The sequence below is a fragment of the Vidua macroura genome, chromosome 5 (genome assembly GCF_024509145.1).
Source record: "Vidua macroura isolate BioBank_ID:100142 chromosome 5, ASM2450914v1, whole genome shotgun sequence".
Lineage (NCBI taxonomy): Eukaryota > Metazoa > Chordata > Aves > Passeriformes > Viduidae > Vidua > Vidua macroura.
In genome coordinates this window covers 64,210,886-64,231,373 of record NC_071575.1, presented here as the reverse complement: position 1 = coordinate 64,231,373, position 20,488 = coordinate 64,210,886, and the positions used below count along the sequence as shown (strand labels likewise).

The window sequence follows — 20,488 nt, the reverse complement described above, 5'->3', positions numbered from 1 at the left end:
ACAAGAAAAATGCACACATTTTATCGCAGTAATAATTTTCTTTTTCTTGTCCCAGTATAAATCTCAAGTAAAAGTAATTAAGGCTTCATTTTGTGAGAATAGTAGCTAAAAACTAGAGGTTATCAATATGTTTTCAAAAGCAAGTGTAACATCTTCCTATAATATCTGTTAGTCTAAGTTTCTTCATATACAGAGAGATCTAAAAACAATTTTTTTTGTTAAAACTCATAGTACACTGAGACACATAAAACACATAGACACTGAGATTTATGCATTAGCAACTTAACTATTATCTAAAATTATTAATTCCATAAAGTATTGTAGACCTTTTAATGACTATTTTATTAATAGTGCTTCCCAATACCAGTGACCATCTGTGACTGCTTCACCATCTGTGATCCCTACTTCAGTTCAGGAGGGGGAACTAACAGTGGCATTACACTGATTTTGCAATATAAAACATTAGCCAACTAGACCTACTGTAGATGATTAAATTGTCTTTGCATGTAAGTGCACACTGAGCAAGATAAAATTAGCTCCTTTGATTTGTTGGCACAACATGGATTTGTGTAATGGACACAGGAAGCTGAAAAGATTAAATTGCTTTTATTGAAATCTGAAATGTGCAAAAGTTGATGGAATTTAGATGAAGAGAATAAAAGAGCTTAAATGGCGCTTGAAAAGGTGGTGAATGTTTCCTTAAAGATCCGTGGCAAAGGATGTGTTGATTATAATTTTTTAAAGCTAGGTAACAGAGGACCAGCAAAAGGGAATTGTCAATACTTCTTAAAAACTTGTACAGTTTGTTGATGCCATATTAAAATAAACTGAGAAAATACTGAATTATAAACTCCTACTTAAAATTAATATTATTTATAACTTATCTGAATGAAGTAGCATTTATTTCAAAAGAAATTACATTTTAAACTAAAAATATTAATCCTTGCAGAAATGCTGTCCTGATCTGCAGAGGCAGGAGAGTTATTTTGATCAATATTGGTTTTATTCTTCTCTTATTAAATGAGCTAAAATGTTTCCATATGTTGGTAATAACATACCTGCATTCTGTAATGGCTGAGCTGATTTTTCTTTTGTTTCAGTGTTCTTTAGGTGTAGATCAACCTCTTTTCCTTTGCTAAGGCAAGATTTGTAAGAAGCTTTTAGGGAGATAGGAGATAGGATTTCAAAGTCATTCAGGTCCTGCTTCTTAATCTGTATACATTGCTTGGGAACCTAAATGTTAAAACTAAAACAAAAATATATGAAAAAACATTTGTGATTTAGGATGCAAATTTAATTGCATCTAACCAGTTGCATTGTCTACTTCCCTAGCTGATGAAGAGAGATTGGCACCTCAAAAAAAATTAATTATCAGCCTAAGGTAGATAGTTCTACATCAGGATGTATCACTCTTCTACCGTTAACTGTGGGGAAGTCTGGACATCTGGATGGAATTAAATTGCTATAATTTTATACTGCTTAATTTATTATTTTTTTTTTTTTAAGTTTTAAACTGTAGCTTCCTAACTGGAACAAATTTCATTTATGAAAGTCTCCAGTGAACTGAAAAAAGCTTTTACCAGTTTTGTAAGGGACAAGAAAATCCCCTGAGGGAAAAAAAAAAAAATATATATATATATTTTTTTTATATATATATATATTTTATATATTTTTAATATATATATATTTATATATATATATATAAAATATATATAGTATCAGATATGAGGCAAAAAATTGCAAGATCATGTAAGAACTACGTGTCTTTTCAATAGAAAGTTCTGCTTTGTTGTCGAGATTTCAGTACAAGTTATAGCCTATGGGTATACATTCATTGTCTGGCTCAGTCATCTATTTGACCATACAGATTATATATAAATTTAATTATTAATGTTTATATATGTACACTTATAATTATACATATTTTTATTAAATTAAATGTTATATAAAATGGAGGTGTAGATATATATATATTTCCCTCCCACACACATATGCATTGAATATGTTTATGTATAACCATGCAGAAATTAAAGAAAAAAAAAGAAAAAACTTTAAAATTACTATTGATTCAAGTTTAAGAATATAACGTAGGTTTTTTAATCTTAGGCTAAACAAAGTCCTAGTGAGTGTCACCATTATTTTTGCATTAGATCACTCATCTTTAGCAGACTGATAGCCATTTTCCTTTCTATTTTCTGCTGCTTAATCACAGATACAAAATTTACTCTGTGTTAAGAAAATATGTGGTTTAGTTAAAAAGCCATACCCTGAAAAATTTAAATAACTTGTGATTAATTTTCCTTCAGAATAGTGATTCAGTCTTGTTTCTTCTATTGCAGTCAAAAGGTTCTTCAAGCATGACTCCATCCAGCACTCAAAAGAAGGTGAAGAGGACTCTGCCCAATCCACCTCCAGAGGAAGCAACAGCAGGAACTCAGTCCCCATATACTTCTGTGGGATCAGTTTCACGGAGAAGGATTTGTAGGACCACCACTATGGCCAGAGCCAAAATTCTTCAGGATATAGACAGGGAATTGGATCTGGTTGAACGTGAATCAGCCAAGCTTAGGAAGAAGCAAGCAGAGCTAGATGAGGAGGAAAAAGAAATAGATGCCAAGTTAAGATACTTGGAAATGGGCATTAATAGGAGGAAAGAAGCCCTACTAAAAGAAAGAGAAAAGAGAGAGCGTGCCTATCTCCAAGGAGTAGCAGAAGAACGTGATTATATGTCAGACAGTGAAGTTAATAATACCAGGTCAACAAGAATAGAAACTCAGCATGGCTTGGAAAGACCACGTACTGCACCCCAGACAGAATTTAACCAGTTTATGCCACCACAAACCCAGCCAGAAACACAGTTTGCCCCTGCTACAAGCCCATATGCTCAATATCAGTATTCATCTCCTGCCCTGCCAACTCAAGCACCAACTCAGTTCACACAGCAGTCACATTACCAACAACAGCAGCCTTTGTATCACCAGCAGGTTTCACCCTATCAGACCCAGACAGCATTCCAAACAGGAGCTACTATGTCCTTTACCCCACAGGCTCAACCTCCACCATCTCAACAGCCATCTTATCAACTCCCATCACAGATGATGGTGATACAGCCAAAGCCAAGACAGACCACATTATATATGGAGCCTAAGATAACAACAAACTATGATGTTATTCGCAATCAGCCTCTCATGATAGCACCAGTTTCAACTGACAATAGTTATGCAGTTTCCCAGCTGGGCAGTAAATACTCTACCTTGGACTTAAGGATAGGACTAGATGAGAGAAACAGCATAGCAAGCAGCCCTATATCAAGCATATCTGCAGATTCGTTCTATGCAGATATAGACCACCACCATACACCCCGAAATTATGTGCTGATTGATGATATAGGAGAACTTACTAAAGGAACAGGAGCTCTTGGTTCCAGTTTTAGCCTCCATGAGAAAGATCTGACCAAAACAGATCGACTTCTTCGCACAACTGAGGCCAGGAGAGCACAAGAAGTGTCAGACTTCCTAGCACCACTGCAGACTTCCTCTAGGTTACATTCCTATGTTAAAGCTGATGAAGATCCAATGGAGGACCCTTATGAGCTCAAACTTCTGAAACACCAGATAAAGCAAGAGTTCCGTAGAGGTGCAGAAAGTCTCGATCATCTGGCTGGCCTGTCACAGTATTACCATGGAGAGGGCAGCTACAGGCATTTTCCAAAATCTGAGAAATACAGCATAGGTAGGCTTACTCTTGAGAAACAGGCTGCTAAGCAGCTCCCAGCAGCCCTCCTTTACCAGAAGCAGTCAAAACACAAGAAAGCCTTGATAGACCCCAAACTAACAAAGTTTTCACCTATCCAAGAAAGCAGAGACCTTGAGCCTGACTATTCAAGCTATATGACTTCTAGCACTTCAACACTTGGGGGAATTACTACTAGGGCAAGGCTTCTTCAGGATGATATCACTTATGGCCTTAGAAAAAACATTAGTGACCAACAGAAGTACATGGGGCCACCACTGACGTCATCTATTGGAGCAGGCCTTGGGACTGCACTAGGTCCAACAATGAGATCTGCACTACAAGATGAAGCAGACAAGTCTTATAGCAGTGGTAGTAGATCTAGGCCCTCATCTAGACCCTCCTCAGTGTATGGGCTCGATTTGTCATTGAAAAGAGATTCTTCCAGTTCTTCTTTAAGACTGAAAGCCCAAGAAGCTGAACCTTTAGATGTTTCCTTTAGCCATGCAGCACCTTCTGGAAGAACTAAACCCACCAGTCTACCTATTAGCCAAAGCAGGGGAAGGATCCCAATAGTAGCACAGAACTCAGAGGAGGAGAGCCCACTAAGTCCTGTTGGACAGCCAATGGGAATGGCAAGAGCTGCAGCTGGACCCTTGCCACCAATATCTGCAGATACCAGGGACCAGTTTGGATCGAGCCATTCATTACCCGAGGTCCAGCAGCATATGAGGGAGGAGTCACGGACTCGAGGCTATGATCGAGATATAGCCTTCATCATGGATGACTTCCAGCATGCCATGTCAGACAGTGAAGGTAAATTAGGCCTCAGACTGGTATCTTACTATCACAACGCAAATCCTCATTTCTATGCATGTGTCTGATTTTTGTTACACTTCAAAGACTTGTTCTTTTTCTGTTCCTTGGTGCATCTTTTGTGTATCTACATTTTTGGGGGTTGATTTGTTTTGTCGTATTTGATATTTTTTATTTTACTCTAACAGTTTCTGAATGGTGTTAAGTTACTATTGCATGCTACTAAAATGTTGTTTATTTGCTTTCCTTATGGTTTGCTTGTGCATTTTCCTTTTCACTAGTTTATGTCTACTTTTCAATTATACTGTGTAGAACATTCCATGTACAATACAGACTCTGCCATCAGTCTTTATGTGCAGCTCTCTCCAGTGACTGTGAATCATTGAACTTATTTCCAATAGTTTTTGTTGGGATTTGGAAATAATCTCCCAAATCTCTAAAAAACTCCAGTAATTTTATGTGCATGAAATTTCATGATAGAACTCAAAAAATTATAATTCCATCTCCCGATGCACCAATTTAGATCTGTGTTTATATAGAAATAGTCTGTTCATTAAGTACATATTATATGTTAGAACCATATAGAGCTTAATAGCAAAATAACATTCTACATATGGTTTGTTGAAAGCGTCCTGTCATGTGGACTTCTGTGCATTCAGAATTGTGATTATGTAAGATAATTTGTCATTTGAATACTGCAAGACAATCTCATACTTCAATAAACTTACATAAAGTATTTTATTTCTGTTGATGGGTTATGCAGCGTAGCTGGTTTTATATGCACCCCATACACGTCTGCCAAATAAGCACAAGAGTTTATCTCTCTTAAGTTCATGAAAGGAACCTTTCTGATGTATTATAAATAGTGCAATTAAAAATGCTGCTTCTGAATAAGTACAGCAGAATGTTAAAGCTGTTGTTGAGTTAATAATTGCAAATTATGTATCAGTTTTGTTTGAGTCAGTTCAGACTTAATATATTTTAAATTGTTTAAAAATCATAAAGACAGTTTGAAGGCAAATGAAATGAATATGTTCGAAATTGTATGCACTCCATTAACTTTTTCTTATGTGTATTTACTGCACAATAAAAGAGACTTTGCATGCGCTCTATTGTCTGTAAATGGCAATGATTGTCTCAAAAGACATATTTGCATGAATACAAAGTAGTATGGTTTATTTTTCACATTTCTACTAACCTCCGTTCATTATTGCATTATTGGTTTTTTACACATGCTGAATCTTTCATAAGCATTAGAAAAAATTATCTATTTGCCTTTCTCATACTTCATACTAAGGGCTTTGTTCTGTAAGTTTCTCTTCATATTTCTTAGATATTTATGACCCCTTCATGAACTCTGTGTTTCAGGAGAGACTCAGGGTCATCAGCTTTTATGATATTTATCAGAAGTTTAACTGTTTTTATTGTCCTTCAATTCTTAGCATGCAGAGTCCTATAATTAAATCTGAAAGCAGTTGAGAGGAACACCTCGAGTTGAAACTCATATCATTCTTTCTAAATAAGCAGATGCTATCTTGTCTCCTCTCAGCTTGTGACTTTTACAGGTCATTCTAGAGTCACATTGTGAAAGATACAGGACTTTTCCTCCTGAAAACTAAGGAGAACCAACCTGGACCATAAAGATCCAATTTGGTGCTATTCTACCACATATGAACAGGTCATAAGGAATTACATATCTGCCCTACAGTGCATTATAGTTCTCATATATATTTGTACAAGACATACATGTAACACTTCAAGTTGAACACGCTTCAGTTTTAAATCAGTCTCTGATTAGTTAGACCCTTTCCTGTGGTATTCTAATTCAATTCACATAATCTGTATTAGAGCGCTATGTCACTCAAGACTTCTCGTTTCAGCAGTCTTTTTCTAATTTCTATCAAATTTTGTCTTCACAAATGGCCTATTTCTTGGGAAACCAAAACACTTCATGACATTATTTTCAAATATGCAGTCTAATAGCAAGTAACCCATATTGAAAATAATTCATATAATTTGGATGTAAGATAAACAATCACATTTCTACAGAAAGTCATGGCCTTCTTTTTTAGGGACTGCATTTTCTCTGTAGTGAACTGATGCCCTGAGAGTGGACAGCTGTTCTGGCACGTTTCATCCAACCTTTTAGAACAATTTGCTTTGCAGCTTCTCTTTATTTTAAGCAACTGCTGCAAGGTCTTGATGAGATTTCATTTACAAAAATCAGTCTTAAGCACTGTCTTAGGAAAAATCTTCTTATGCTACACCTTGATTTGTCATCTTAAAAGACTTTTAAAAATTAATTTAAGTTAAAATCTCAAATTTGAATTGTTTTTCTTTGGTTCGAATTCAGAGACATGCGTGACTTTCTGTTCATTTTTTATAAATGACATCCCATAACAAATACTAGAAGAGAATGCAAATAAGACTTTGAGTCCAAACCTTCTGTTTTTCACTAAGTACATACTGTAACAAATCTTAAATCAGGTAATAAGTAGTGCTTACACTGGGATTCCAAACTTCAAATAGGTTAAAAAAGTAGCCTTAGTGTCAAAAGTGCACAATGTCCAGAGCTGCCCATTGAAGATAAACAGCATTTTGACATCTTGAAACACCTGGAATTTTCTCAGGGTTCCCAGTACCTTGAAAACTCTGATCTAGCAAACAGATCTCTGTCAACCCCACAGCTGCCACTTTCCACACATTGTTAAGTATGCTGAAGATACTAATTTTCAAGAACGTTGAAGCTAGTACTCAATTTTATGAATATAAATAGCCCTTGCTGTTCAAAAGGTATAAAATGTACCTTTTCTCACCTCAAGTATTTTTTTCTTTTATATGCTAATTTTGAAATTCTTCAGCAGAGTTTAGAAGTTTAAAATTGAGATATCAAGACATCAAGATATTAACACAGTTGATTCCTTGTAATTTTTCATCTGTGGAATTTAGAGTGATCACTGTTACTTCTCTGATTGAGTTTCTTGGATCCAACGGCCTGGAGTTCAATCTCACCTGGTTAATCTGTTTGGGTGGAATCTGGCTGCATTCTGTTAGCCTTAGAATAAAAGGGTGACTTCTCTAAGACTGTCAGTGGTTCATCTTGGCTGTTTTCAGGTTTCCAGCTGTGACAAATCCCAGCTGTGCAAGCCAAAACAAATGGGGTGTGTATGTACATGTGAGAGTGGAGTGTGTGTGTGTGTCTGAATACACATATATTGGTAACTTCTTAAATTTCAATAAAATACACACATTCATCACAGTTTGATTAAAAAAAAAGTAGGCAGGTCAGAACTGCAGTATGGAACTCTACATTTTCAATAGTAATCCAGGAAATGTTATTTCAACTGAGGCAGGAGCAGGAAATGTTATTTCAACTGAGGCAGGAGGAAAAAAAAATCATTCTTTCTTCTGCTCAGATGATGACACAGATTGTGATAGCCAGCATTAGCATCTGGGGTCAGGATTATGTATTAGATTCTTCATGCAAGCTTCAGAAAGAAGTTCTGTCACAATGAGTTACGAATGAGACTGTGCAGGTACTGATCAACTGGCATAAATGTGTAAAGCATGAAATTTTTGCATGCTAAATCATAATGGTTTATTGATAGCAGTTAATAACTAATCAGTAGTGAGATAAGCATCAACCTCTAATAATGTTTCTGATAATTCATATATGCTTATCTTAATAATATTAAATAAACCATTTCAAGTTAGATTAAGTTTGTGCACAGTCATGAAGGGACTGCATAATATCTGAATCAAGATTAAAAAAAATTTTTGAAGGCTTAATATAATATAGAGTGCTAGTTTTACCACATACAATGTATTCTTAAAAAAAAAATCATGCATATATATTATTCCTCTTTTTGGAAAATTTTAAGAAAACAGTAATGAAAAAACGCAACTTCCTTTTTTCCCATTAACATTTTTTGAAATAATTTCTTAAACCAAATAGATAATGTTTACTTCCACAACTAAATAGGAAAGATTATTAACACTACCATTTTCCTTTTAATTTTTCTCTGTCATGTGCACTCACTCTTGTTTCTGTAGCAAAAACTGATCTTATTTAAGGTTTACAATTCCTTGTGGTTTTGTTGAAACAAATATTGTCTTCCTTTGATTGCCAAATTTATTTTGCTTAATAAAGCATAAAATTCAAACTTCCCTTACATTCTACATTGCATTACCTGAATAATGCATTGGTTTACACTGATTAGCAACGTAGAAGAAAACAGGACATGATTCTGATGCCAATGGAGTGACACCTAGGTCAATTGACCCAATAGTCAGTAAGCAGAAATATATGCATTCACAAATCTGATTTCAGTGAAATGACATTATTTGACCCCGAAAAGATGTCTAATACATTTACTGTTGCAAACAGTAATATTAGCCTTGTAGAACTTTTGTAGAAAGAAAAATCCATAGATAAAGGTTCATACTGCAAAATCGGGGGATGGAATTAAAAATGAGAGCACTTGTAATATTTCTGCTTAGAATTTCAGTTACATAGGTTGGCTTCCTATCTTCTTTGATTTGGTTTGATATTGATTTCATAAAGAGGTTGTAATTTTCTTATATGTAGTTCTAGATTATTTCCAAAATATTTTGATCAGTATTCAGTTCAGAAATTTGGGTATTAGTGGAGTCTGCATTTTGAGGGTTGATTATTTTGGGTTTTGCTTTGGATTTTCTGAGTCTGGGTTTTTTTTCTTAGTCTACTGCAAAATACCTAATATGACTAAATTTTTCTCAACAAACATTTTAGAGATATGTGAAAACTGCAATGAATATCTTAGCTGCCAGAAGGAGGAAGTGACTATAGCACTTGGTAGATATCTTCTGTATTTAATATCCATGGTTCTGACATAAACAGAATCTTCTCCCTTTGCTGTCTCACAGCTAAATAATGCTCAAGTTCAATGTCTCAAGTCTCACCTCTAACTTTGCTTTAGCTGCATGGCCAATTAGTAACCACTCTGCATGTTTGCTATGCACAATGCACATTCTTGCCCTTTGCCCAGCACTGGACCAGAGCATTTGACCTGTCCTTGGTTTTCAAAGCCTATCATCTCCGTCGGGAAGAAACAGATTGGTTTGACAAGCCCAGAGAGCCTCGTTTGGAGAATGGACACATCCTTGACAGAAGGCTGCCAGAGAAGTTGTCACACTCTCGACCACTAAGTCAACACCAAGATCAAGTAAGCTGTTAAATAAGATGTGCCTCTAGTTTTATAACTGATTGATAATTTAATCGTACTGTCCAACAGTTCCCATAGGAACTACAGGATTACTCAAAATCCAGCTGCATTCAGCTGAAGTGCTGTTGAACCTGTATTCATGATCAACATTTGATGATGAAATTAGATTAACGTTCCTCTACAATTCAGTATTAATTTTTCAGGACGTCTTTTGACTTCTGAAATATAACTGAAAATATCTATACCTTAAGTATTCCTACAGGAGAAAAAAAAGAAAAAAATAAAACAATTAGTCTAATTTTCCCTTACCAGTTTTATCTCATCCAAATTCAAATCCCTTCTTTTAGTAGTTGAAGAAGAATAATTCCTTTATCCTGTTGACATTTTTTCCACTTTCAGTTGGTAAGTATAATCCCAACAGTCTGTGATTAATTATTTAATAAATCAGCAAGACTCTATCAATCTAATACTTAGAATATTTCATTTATTAGAGAGAGGAACAAAAATACTGTAGTCTGCTTTTTCAAGCTTGCCAACTTTAAAATCTAGTTTACCTTAGGGTACCGTTCTATTTCCACTTTTTATTAACAAAGCTTATGTATTTCAAATCTCTAAGGTCTTCAGTTGCTTGTTTCAATTGTCATTTTTGTCATTGATTTAGGTTATATCCTGATGCATTCCTATGTTTTGATTTAGATTACATTTTTACATGATATCCAATGAATGCAGTGAGTGTTTTTCCTCAAGACAGGAGGAAATAGTCTCAAACTGCACCAGGGGAGATTTAGATTAGATATTATGAAAAATATCTTCATGGAAAGGGTGGTCAAGAATTGAAATAGGCTGCCCAGGGAAATGGTGGAGTCATCACCCCTGGAGGTGTTCAAGAAACACGTGGATATGGCACTTGAGGACATGGTTCGTGGTGAACATGGTGGTGGTACTGGGTTGACAGTTGGACTTAATCATCTTAGATGTCTTTTCCAACCTTAACAATCCTGTGATTCTGAGAGGAGGTATTGCATGGCCCCTTTTTGATATTTAATAGCCTATATTGTTCATGCTAATTCCTCAGACACAAAACAGGAACATTTCACTGTCATGCAGCCTTTAAAAGTTTTATGTTGGTGAGCATTTTCACTGACATTTGACAATCAAATGTAGGTTTTATGAAGCAACAGTGTAGATTTTACAAAGTGTTAAAATGTATTACAATACAAGCTGTCATTTATTTTTCCCTCCTTTTCTATCCCTAACATATATTGAGATTTACACACCCTAGGTTGTACTGAGGCTACTCATTTCTTGTTGAGAAAAAGGGCTTTACATGATATAATTCTTACAGCAATCTATTTAATTAGATCTATGATTCTATTAATCAACTTCATTGAAAGATAAAGGATGTTTTTGAGTCTTAACTTCTCTTAATATCACTGGCAATAGTTAAAAAAACTGCCTCTGTGAGCACTTTAATCCCCATTAAAAGCATTTATTATTCTAAGCATACATAATTGTATTTTACCACTACAGCTTTCTGAGGTAAAATGGAAAATTTTCCTTGAAAATCAAGTCTGTCCAAAAGAATTACTGCGAACCCTGAGCTCTGTGATCAGGAGGTGGTTAGTAAGATACACTTAACTTCTAGAGCTCCAGAGCTTTTGTCCTGAGAAACAGACAAGGTCTTAGTCACAGAGATCTGATCTTTGCTTTTTTACCTCATATAAATAGCACAACACTAGGACTGGTTGCAAAATTTTGTTCAAAATTTTTCATCAGAAAGGTTAAAGGGCCTAAGACTTCTTGTTTTCCTTGTTATTTCCAGGAAGAAAATGTGTATTTTTTTTTTCCTCAAGCTGTTGTGATATCCCCATGCTTATATGGAAATAGACATACAGCATCAAAATCTTGCCAAAGGCATTTTTAAGATTTTGTGAAATACAGGATGTAAATTGGAGAGTGAACATGTTCTAAATAATTCTGTATGATGCCATGTAAAGCCTCAGCAGAAGAGAAGAAGTGATGTGTGAGGAGAAGCTTTATAACAGTTCCTTCTGTTTCTTCTTTTTCCATCCAGGTTAGCTACTGTCAGTCACACATCAGTACAAAATAGTATCAATGACTGTGCAGAAGGGAGAAATCCTAGGTCTCACCAACTCCACATCATCTACCTAATCAAAATGTTACTCAGAGCTTGTGTACGTTAAGAGTCTTCTGTGAACATTTGTTTAAGATAACTTAAAAAATATATATTTTCAGACACATCCAGAAATTAAATTGCTTTGTGACAAGATAAAAAGGGCCAGAGATATTTTTAAAAAGTTTTATTAGCTCCATGCTGAGTTGTGAAATACTTAGCAATAGAAGAATGTAAATCAGTATTAACATCTCTATTTTTTAGCATTAGTATTACATTTTCAAGCGATGAAGGCAAATAAACCATATCAGGGCAAAGAGAGTGGTGAGGCAAAGTAATCACTCCCTAAGGGCTTTTTCAGCCCCGTGTATAACAAAAGGGTTACTGAATTCTGAATTCATTCTGCTGTACTGTCTCCTGTATGCACACCTCAGTCCTGCACAGACACCTGTAGTGCCCAAGTATAATGTACTCTAGAGAAAAAAATGGCAAGTCATTCTCCATCCAGAACCATCTGAACATATCCACCTTCACCCAGAGCTTCCTTTGCTGCAGATGATTTCCTGAAATCAGTTAGGAGGGAAGTTTTCTGGTTAGCAAAGGAATTAAGCAATTACAACTCCCTTAATATCCCTTACTGAGCTCAAATCAGCCACAGAAAGAATAATTTGCATCAATAGCACTAATCTGTTTGTAATCAGTGTTTCCAAATACCCTTATTGGCTCTAAATTTGCTATTTTTGTGATCTTCTCTGTTAAAAATTTAAAATATTTGAATGACCACTACAATATGTATATTCCAGAAAATTTTGATTCATATGTGTGAAATATCAATTTTCTTACTAGATGAAATCAGAACTGCTTGATTACATCCCACAGAGCCTGTACAACCAAAGGTAATAAATAAAGCACAATCCTGAGCTTTTGAAGCAAGAATGCAGTGGAGTGACAACCCTGAACCTCCAGGTTTCCATGGATTTCTTATAACCTAGGAGATTAAGCTCACATATTGTATGATAAATATTAAAATATATTTGTTTCTATAGCAACTTCTGTGGTGTTATTTAGTATTCTGAAATCATGTTAAATTGCAGTTCAGTTGAATATCTTAATAGCCATTTCCCAATGTATTGATTCTAGACTGCATCCCTGAGGAGGGTAAAACCTTATCAATACATAATCTATTGCAGAATTTTCACTGCTTGCTGTTGACCTCAACAGTTTCTTAGTCACTGCCAGTTCACCAGCAACCTCTTTAAGCCTCCTGACATCAAGAGTTTTTTTCTTATTATTTTCTGTGAAAATTATTTGCATGTCCTGAACTAAACTGGCTATTAGAAATAGTTTGGAAAAGAACAAGAGGAGGAAGTGCCAGGGCATTAAAAGTTCATGACAAGGGCATGGACAATGAGAGTAAATTCAGAAGCTATAAGTAGTTTTTCAGTGAGGGATTTTAAATACCTCCAGTCATCATAGGTGGGTCTTTTTAAGCCTTAAATGAATAATAAAATCCTAAACTCATTATAATACCAGTATATTGCCATCAGTTCACTTAGGCAACAGTTTTCTAACCACAAAAAGAAGGCAAGGGTCCTAGACATGAAACCTTTTGAATGCAATCCCCTATTTCTAAATGTTGCCTTTGCACCACCACATCTAAACACCCTAAAAATTATATGCTTTTCTATTTTATTCATGGGTCATTACAATTCTCTTGAAATTTAATCAAGCCTTGTTAGGGACACTTGGATATTTAGAAATTATGAAAAAATGGGTCATAAGATGAGTATTGAGCCTAAAATGAGAAAATACCATTTGTGACAAAGATACAGAAGGCTACCCGCAAACTTTTGTTCCACATTTTTGAAGTCCACCTACTTAGTTTTGATTGTTTTCCTACTAACGAGAAGAATTTATTTTAAATTGCAGTAAACTGTTTTCTGTTAGAGACTTGGTTGGGGGGTTCATTTTGTGGTTGAGATTCCCTGGAAATATGATGAGAAGTTGGACATTTCCAAGTTTAGTGTAATTGTTAAAATATTTAATCTAAAGAGTGGATTGTTAGCCACCCCCTCACTGTAATTCACAAAGGAATTTAGCTGACAGTGCCTCATTTCTTAGTCACTCAGAAATGTTTTTCTCTCTGCACGCCAGAATAACTTTTGGAGCAAAGGTCAGTGTTGAATATACCTAATTGCAGAAGAAAATGCAACTCACTTTGCAATTTATTAATGAGCAGGAACATTGTATTTGTTAAGTCTTTATTCAGTGTGTCTTTTGCAAATTATCTCCATCACTGGGGATCTATCAGCAGAAAGAACTTTCCACCTGAGGATTTCGAGACAACTTAACATTTGTGCTCTGCACAGAGGGAATTTAGAGGTTCAAAGGGGCAGAATTACCACAGCTGGAGAAATTCTTGCTACCAGCTTTCACAGGTCTCATGTGCTCATTCAAGTACCTGTGGTATTCAGAAATTAGGATGGATACTGCCTAACCCACCCTCTTGAACATCCAACATCTTGTTCCTGGATATCTACCTCAGGTAAAGTTTCCCTTGAAAATGGTATTTCCTAAAAGACAACAGCCAGCTGTAACTGCTGAGAGTCACCTTATCAGGCCCTATCTAACACCAGAAGGGTAGGTGCTGCAACATTTAAAACCAGGAAAGACTTCCATGATCCACTCCAAAGCAGTTGATATGTTATAGGTGTGGCTATGGCCTGAAAAATTAAAATTAATTTTATTTCTTAAACTTAAATACAGCCCTGGGGAAATGTTTTCTTCTTGATTATCCTCTTTAACTTATAAGTTTATTTTATAAGGTTTCCATAGTGTTTGTTTATCAGACAGAACACTTAAAGGCAACAGGAAATGAAATGCATTTTTAAACTCATCTTCTGTAGCAGTCTTAGAAACCCCCAGCACAATTATTTCCCATTCATTCCATTTTTGGAGGGCCTTTGAGCTGACTAATAACATGAAACACATGACCAGAGCTTACATTTCCTGAGGAAGACAATGCTATGCCAGTACTGAACTACAAATCAAGTGTACTGAATGCTCCCAAAGAGGTGAGGAAGGTTCTTCGTGACAGGAACAGATGGCAGAATTCTCTGGGGTTTGTAGCAGATATGTGGGATCAAGTCAACTTTTGCCCTGTGACCTAAATCTGGGCTTGTGGACTTACATGTTCTCCACTCCTGCAGCTGTGCAGTGGAAGGATGGCCCCTCTGCACCAGTTCGGATTTCCACTGTCATGGTTGTGTGGCTTTACTGGGGTCCCTCTTTGTCTTCACTGGGGAAACTGGGGAAGAGTCAGCTAGAAGGGATTCCTGGCATATATTCAAGTGAAGGGAAACCAAACTTAGTGGAAGTAAGAAGATGTAAACAATTGGAAACACAAAATCATTTGTGTTCTACAAGTTTTGAAATATTCTAGTAAATTTTCAGATAAATTTCAGAATAATGCGTATATTACAGGTTTTGAAATATTCTAGTAAATTTCACATAAATATGCTCACTAATGATTAAAACAAAGCATCAAGAACAATGTAATTGCTGTTGGTATTATATATTTACAGCAACCTCTGTTTTTCCTATTAGTTCTGTCGCTTTCAGCAATGTACTAGTCTGAAAGTAAAGGCCTAATGACATGTTCCATTTAAGAACTGATACCCACCAACCATAAAAGAATAATATACTACCGTGGATGCTAATAAAATTCAATGCTTTTATTGAAACCTATATGAATCACAAAGATTTATTCTTCTCATAAAATTCTGGAAGTAATGCGGAATTATAGGCTAAAGAAGGAGACAGTCTATATTTTTAATGCATTTGTTAGCAGTCACTGAATATTCTTGGATTGTTATTTATTTAAAAAATGAAAGAAGATAAAGCAAGTAAAATAATATAAATTGAAGTTTAAGAGCTGCAGTGTTCCCCAGTTAAACTGAATTACTCCCACTAAAATTGATCCCAGCTAAGGATCTATTCAAATGTGTTTATAAACTTCTTGTAAACAATATTTCATATTTTTTATTTAATTCAAAATAAAAATAGATGCATTCTTTCAGTTTTCTTACAATTTTATATAAGCTACCTGTGACAAATTCATCACTTTTATTGTTATATAAAACTTGCTGAATATAATTTTTATTGTTATATAAAACCTGGCATTTCTGACAGTGTCATTAAAAACATAACACTCTCCCTAGCCATTAATGAGTGTGGATGCCTCCTGGTAGTATTAGACTCTATGTTCTGACAAAATTCCATGATAAATTCAAATGTCTGCCTGATCTCATGTTCTGATTTATTCTGGAGCACTTGTACACTACCAAATCCACAATCTCCTTTATGTCTGACATTAATTACAGTCAATATTACTCTCACTGTGTTATGGGAGGATTTGAGTCTTCTAGATGCAACATCATTCACTGGATAAGTAACTAAATTATGGCAACAAATGTATAAACTCTTCAGCTCACTGTGGGATTGAGCTAAGCAAGTCTCTTCTCAGTTTCCCTTCCCATAATTTATGTGTGCTATCCATTTACTTCATAAACTCTCCAGGGCAGAACTAGGTTTGAAGTGCTTGGCTCAGGAGGAGCTTAATCCCTTTAAATGTTACTTAAATATAAATAATAATAATAAACTCTTGTCAGCAGGCTGCTGATGCACTCAATCTGCTTCATTGCCATGCTGGATAGTGTTGTCCCCTTGTCCTTGAGGCTGCTCCCTGAGGTCCCATCCTGGAGCAGGCACAGTCATGCTCCCTCCTCTTGGTCCGGGTGCATCACCCAGGCTTGGAACTGACATGCAGAGGCAGGGAAGTGATGGTTCAGCTTTGTTACCAAAAGACCAAAACTACAGGCAGAGGGGGCCTTTGATGCCTGTGAGGAGAGTGTTGCAACCAACATTCTGCAGAGGCATTTTGGTGTGGACTCGGGGCAATCACCCCTGGAAGGTGGGTGAGTCCCTGCAAGCTTGGCCCCTCCTATGCCCAAACCATGGGGCAGGTGGGATCATTTCAACAGGAAAGCTGGCTCTTTAGACTCTGTTGTAGGGTGCATTACTTTCAGCTTTGATCTGGTCTAGGATAAGCCCAGATAAGCCCATTTCATACAGAATGTCGTCCTATAAGTCTTAGTTTGGGTCTTTCAAATGGCTTTTGGAATTTGAAAACAAGAGATACATTGGACCATGTGGTTTTGCTGAAGCTAAAGCAGTAACTCATGGATGGTAACACATTAAACTAACATTTTGTTCATGTGTCTGAGAAAAGAATTTTATGAAAAACACAGGAATGTTTTGTTTCTTTCTTATGTTAAACATTGCTTGAATAAAGGATTAGGTTAAAAGAAGCTACAGAAGACAGTGAGCACCTTCTAGGCACTCAGAAAAATCAGAACTAAAGCCATATTTGAAATTAATCTGGAGTTATGGAAGCAAATATTCATTACCCCACAGAAGGAATTTGCAGTCTGACAAATGTCTCCAAACTTGAGAGAGTTTTTGAATTGAGAAGTTGTGATATTCCCCTGGATGAAATAAGTTTGCTTGTTTGTGTTTCAACTGTCTGAAATTATTTATGCAATTGTTGTTGGTTTATCTTTTTATGACATGCATATTTGTGTTCCTCAGATAAATGGAAAGCCCCTGCAGTACATTTTCCCTCATACAAGGCTCAAACTACTGAGAGACCCAAAGGATCACACAGTTTCAGGTAAAAAACCTCTACCAGACATGATAATTAATTTGATCAGCATGAATTATACAACAGATTTCCAGTATTAAAAATAGTCCCTGTGTCTATGCAGCAGGAAATTCAGTGGTCATTTTAAATCTCGCTCATTGTCTATAACAGAAAGCAGCAGTGCATGAAAAAGGTCACGACATCTGTTCAAGATATATAAGCTACAGACATTAAAAACAGAGGAAATTTTGTTGTGTTATCCATATGAACAGTCTGTTTTGCTGTTGCTTTTTATGTAACTCTATATTCTCTGCATGAGTCCTTATAAAATAATCTTGTGTAGGTGTTCAACATGTACAGAACTGAGAATTTTATTCTTTCTGTTCTGGAACTCTCCCCTCAGCACTGCCCCCCCCAGTTCCCCCATTGAGAGGGTTAGGAGATCAATCAGATCCCATTTTTCTGTGATCTCTTCACATGGAGACATTTATTACAGGACTTCAGATTTATTCTCTTTTTCCCTAACACTGACACAAATGTTCATGTAAGTCAGTCTGCTTGCCAAGGAGATGAAAGTGGCAGAGGTGATGTTCATTCACCTCCCAGGCTGAGAGCTGGAACGCAGTGTGATATTTTCATGTGTCAAACTGTAAAAGGCTGCCAGTTACAGGACCTGGCACAAGTAAGGTCTGTCTGAGCTTCTGGAATTGCACCCTTTCTCACATCTAATACTGATATAGAGCTCCAAGTTATTTCAATATATTGCTTTTGTTCTTTCAGAGGCAGATGCTTTAAGTGATTTTGTCATGAAACCATCAGACTTTCTTTTATAACTTGTTTAAAAGATTCTAATAGTGTGTGTCAAACTCTGTTTCTGCACAGAAGTAATTACCGATTGCCAGCCCTGGTGTTCCCTCGAGCATAAGTAGAAAGTGGCATGAACTTACTTGAATTGCTAAATATTGTTTTCACAGGGTTTCTGGCAGTAAAGTCTTGATAATTTCCATCCTCAGTACTCACCTCATATTTAGAATGTTAAATGAATGTTCTGTATGCATTATGAGGTATTTTCTTGTTAGTCAGCATAACACCCACCAATGATTTCAGGCTGCAGAAAGACCCCTCCACCCACACAGCGCAATCTGAAAGGAGCTGCCAGCTCTGCTGTGTGTCAGCCTGTGCTGCTCCAGGCCCTCCCAGTCCACAGGAACTCCTTGGCATCCTTGTAGGGATCTTTGCCCTGCGGGCTGATGAGTAATGCTGTGATCCAAGCTGCTGTCTTAGTCAGAAATAAGAGGAATTACAACCACGCAACTGTAAAGCTCGTGATTTAGTGTTGTTGAAGCCTGCTTTCCTATGTAAAATTACTGACCCTTATGCAGTTGGAAATGCCTGTTACAAATTCTTGACTAACCCTCATGCTGGCACTCATAGCAACACATTGTGCCTCAGGGAAAACGCCTTGTGAGCAGTGATGAGCCAACCCAAGGTGTAGATAGTGATGTCTCATTGACTAATGCCTTGCACAAATGAGGTCACATAGGATCAAAAATTTACTGAAGAGTCCTGATAAGGTTATATAGCCCACACTGGGATTGCTCACTGCTATAGCTATATAATATTGTGCTTAAATTTTAATTGGAGAAAGTAAGCTTGGCTTTGTCTACAAGCTGCAGTCATATTTTTGTGTTTTAGTCCAGATACATGCTTGGAGACCTGCACAGATATATTTCTGCGTGATGCATACATAGGTTTCCCTACAAATACTTAAAGGCCTAAATGGAAATTGTACAGAAAAGAGCCAAAGGTAGAAGAGGGTGGCCCTGAAACAGAAGAATTAGTTGTAGTTTTTAGTCCTTATACATCTTTGAAATACTATAACTCCTTGACTATGTACCTCCCTTCCTTCTCTTCTCTCAAGTGTCTGAATGATTTAACTACATGAAAACTCTCTTCAAATGTGCAGTGTGTTATGCTTAGCCTTCAGCTTTTCAAATCATTTCTACCAGAGACAGGCACATGGTTTTAAAAAGAATTAAATTTTATTAAACATTATCTGCAAACTAATAGTAAACATCTGTTTTTATTAACCAGACAATGACTATTAACCATAGGAAGACATAGAAGTATATTATGCAGCAAAAGTTACTTAAAATATTGGCAAATTTAAAAAATATATATTTTTATACCATCACAGTTATTTGACTGCAAGAGTTTTGGATATTCATCTAGGTTGCATGTCCCCAGCTGGTTTCTTTCACTTTTTTTGTTTGTTTTTATTTGTTCCCATTGTTTCTTTTTGCTCTTCCTTTCTCCCTGCCCTTCTTTCTTAGCAAAAGTACCAAAATGCAGTTTTGACTCATTTTGTCTGCATTTACACTTGTTGCATAAACACAGGAAGTGTGTATATTAAAAACCACAATCCTCAGTAAAACTCACATGAGGAGTCAGATCTTTCCAAGAGAACAGCCACTGTTGAAACCACCCTTTGAGTAGCATCTTCAGCTGAACTTTTGTATTGCTGGATTCTTACAAGCCAGCTGGCCTGTGGTCCTGGGTGATCACAAAAGTGTGAGCACCATCCATTGTCTCTGATTTCTTCACAGTACGTAGAGAACCTCCTCTGTCTTGGCTATTCACAAAAGCCTCTCTTATGTGATCATTTCTGCACATGCAAGAGCAGTTTATACTTATTTTTTAAATGATCTATGTGCAGTTTAGTCAGTTCTGAAGCAGGAGCTGCCTGGGGAGATGCCTGAGATTGACAGATTCTCCTCAGGGGATTCATGAACACACCTTCAGTGTACAATTAGTGTATCTTAACTGGAGTGTGCACAGCAGGAGTTACGTAGGGAAGTGTCCTAACTGTACAAAATTCCCACTGGAGAATTCTTGTAACTG

The 20,488-nt window shown here is 36.3% G+C and overlaps 1 protein-coding gene across 1 annotated transcript in view; it reads left to right on the top strand.

Moving 5' to 3' along the window:
* The window catches only part of PCLO (piccolo presynaptic cytomatrix protein), a 310,361-nt gene that overhangs the window by 173,308 nt on the left and 116,565 nt on the right, over window positions 1-20,488 (top strand). The window contains exons 7-9 of the mRNA XM_053977551.1: window positions 2,340-4,548; window positions 9,616-9,752; window positions 17,536-17,617. Coding sequence (XP_053833526.1) covers window positions 2,340-4,548; window positions 9,616-9,752; window positions 17,536-17,617 — 2,428 coding nt within the window. The remainder of the gene's footprint in view (window positions 1-2,339; window positions 4,549-9,615; window positions 9,753-17,535; window positions 17,618-20,488) is intronic.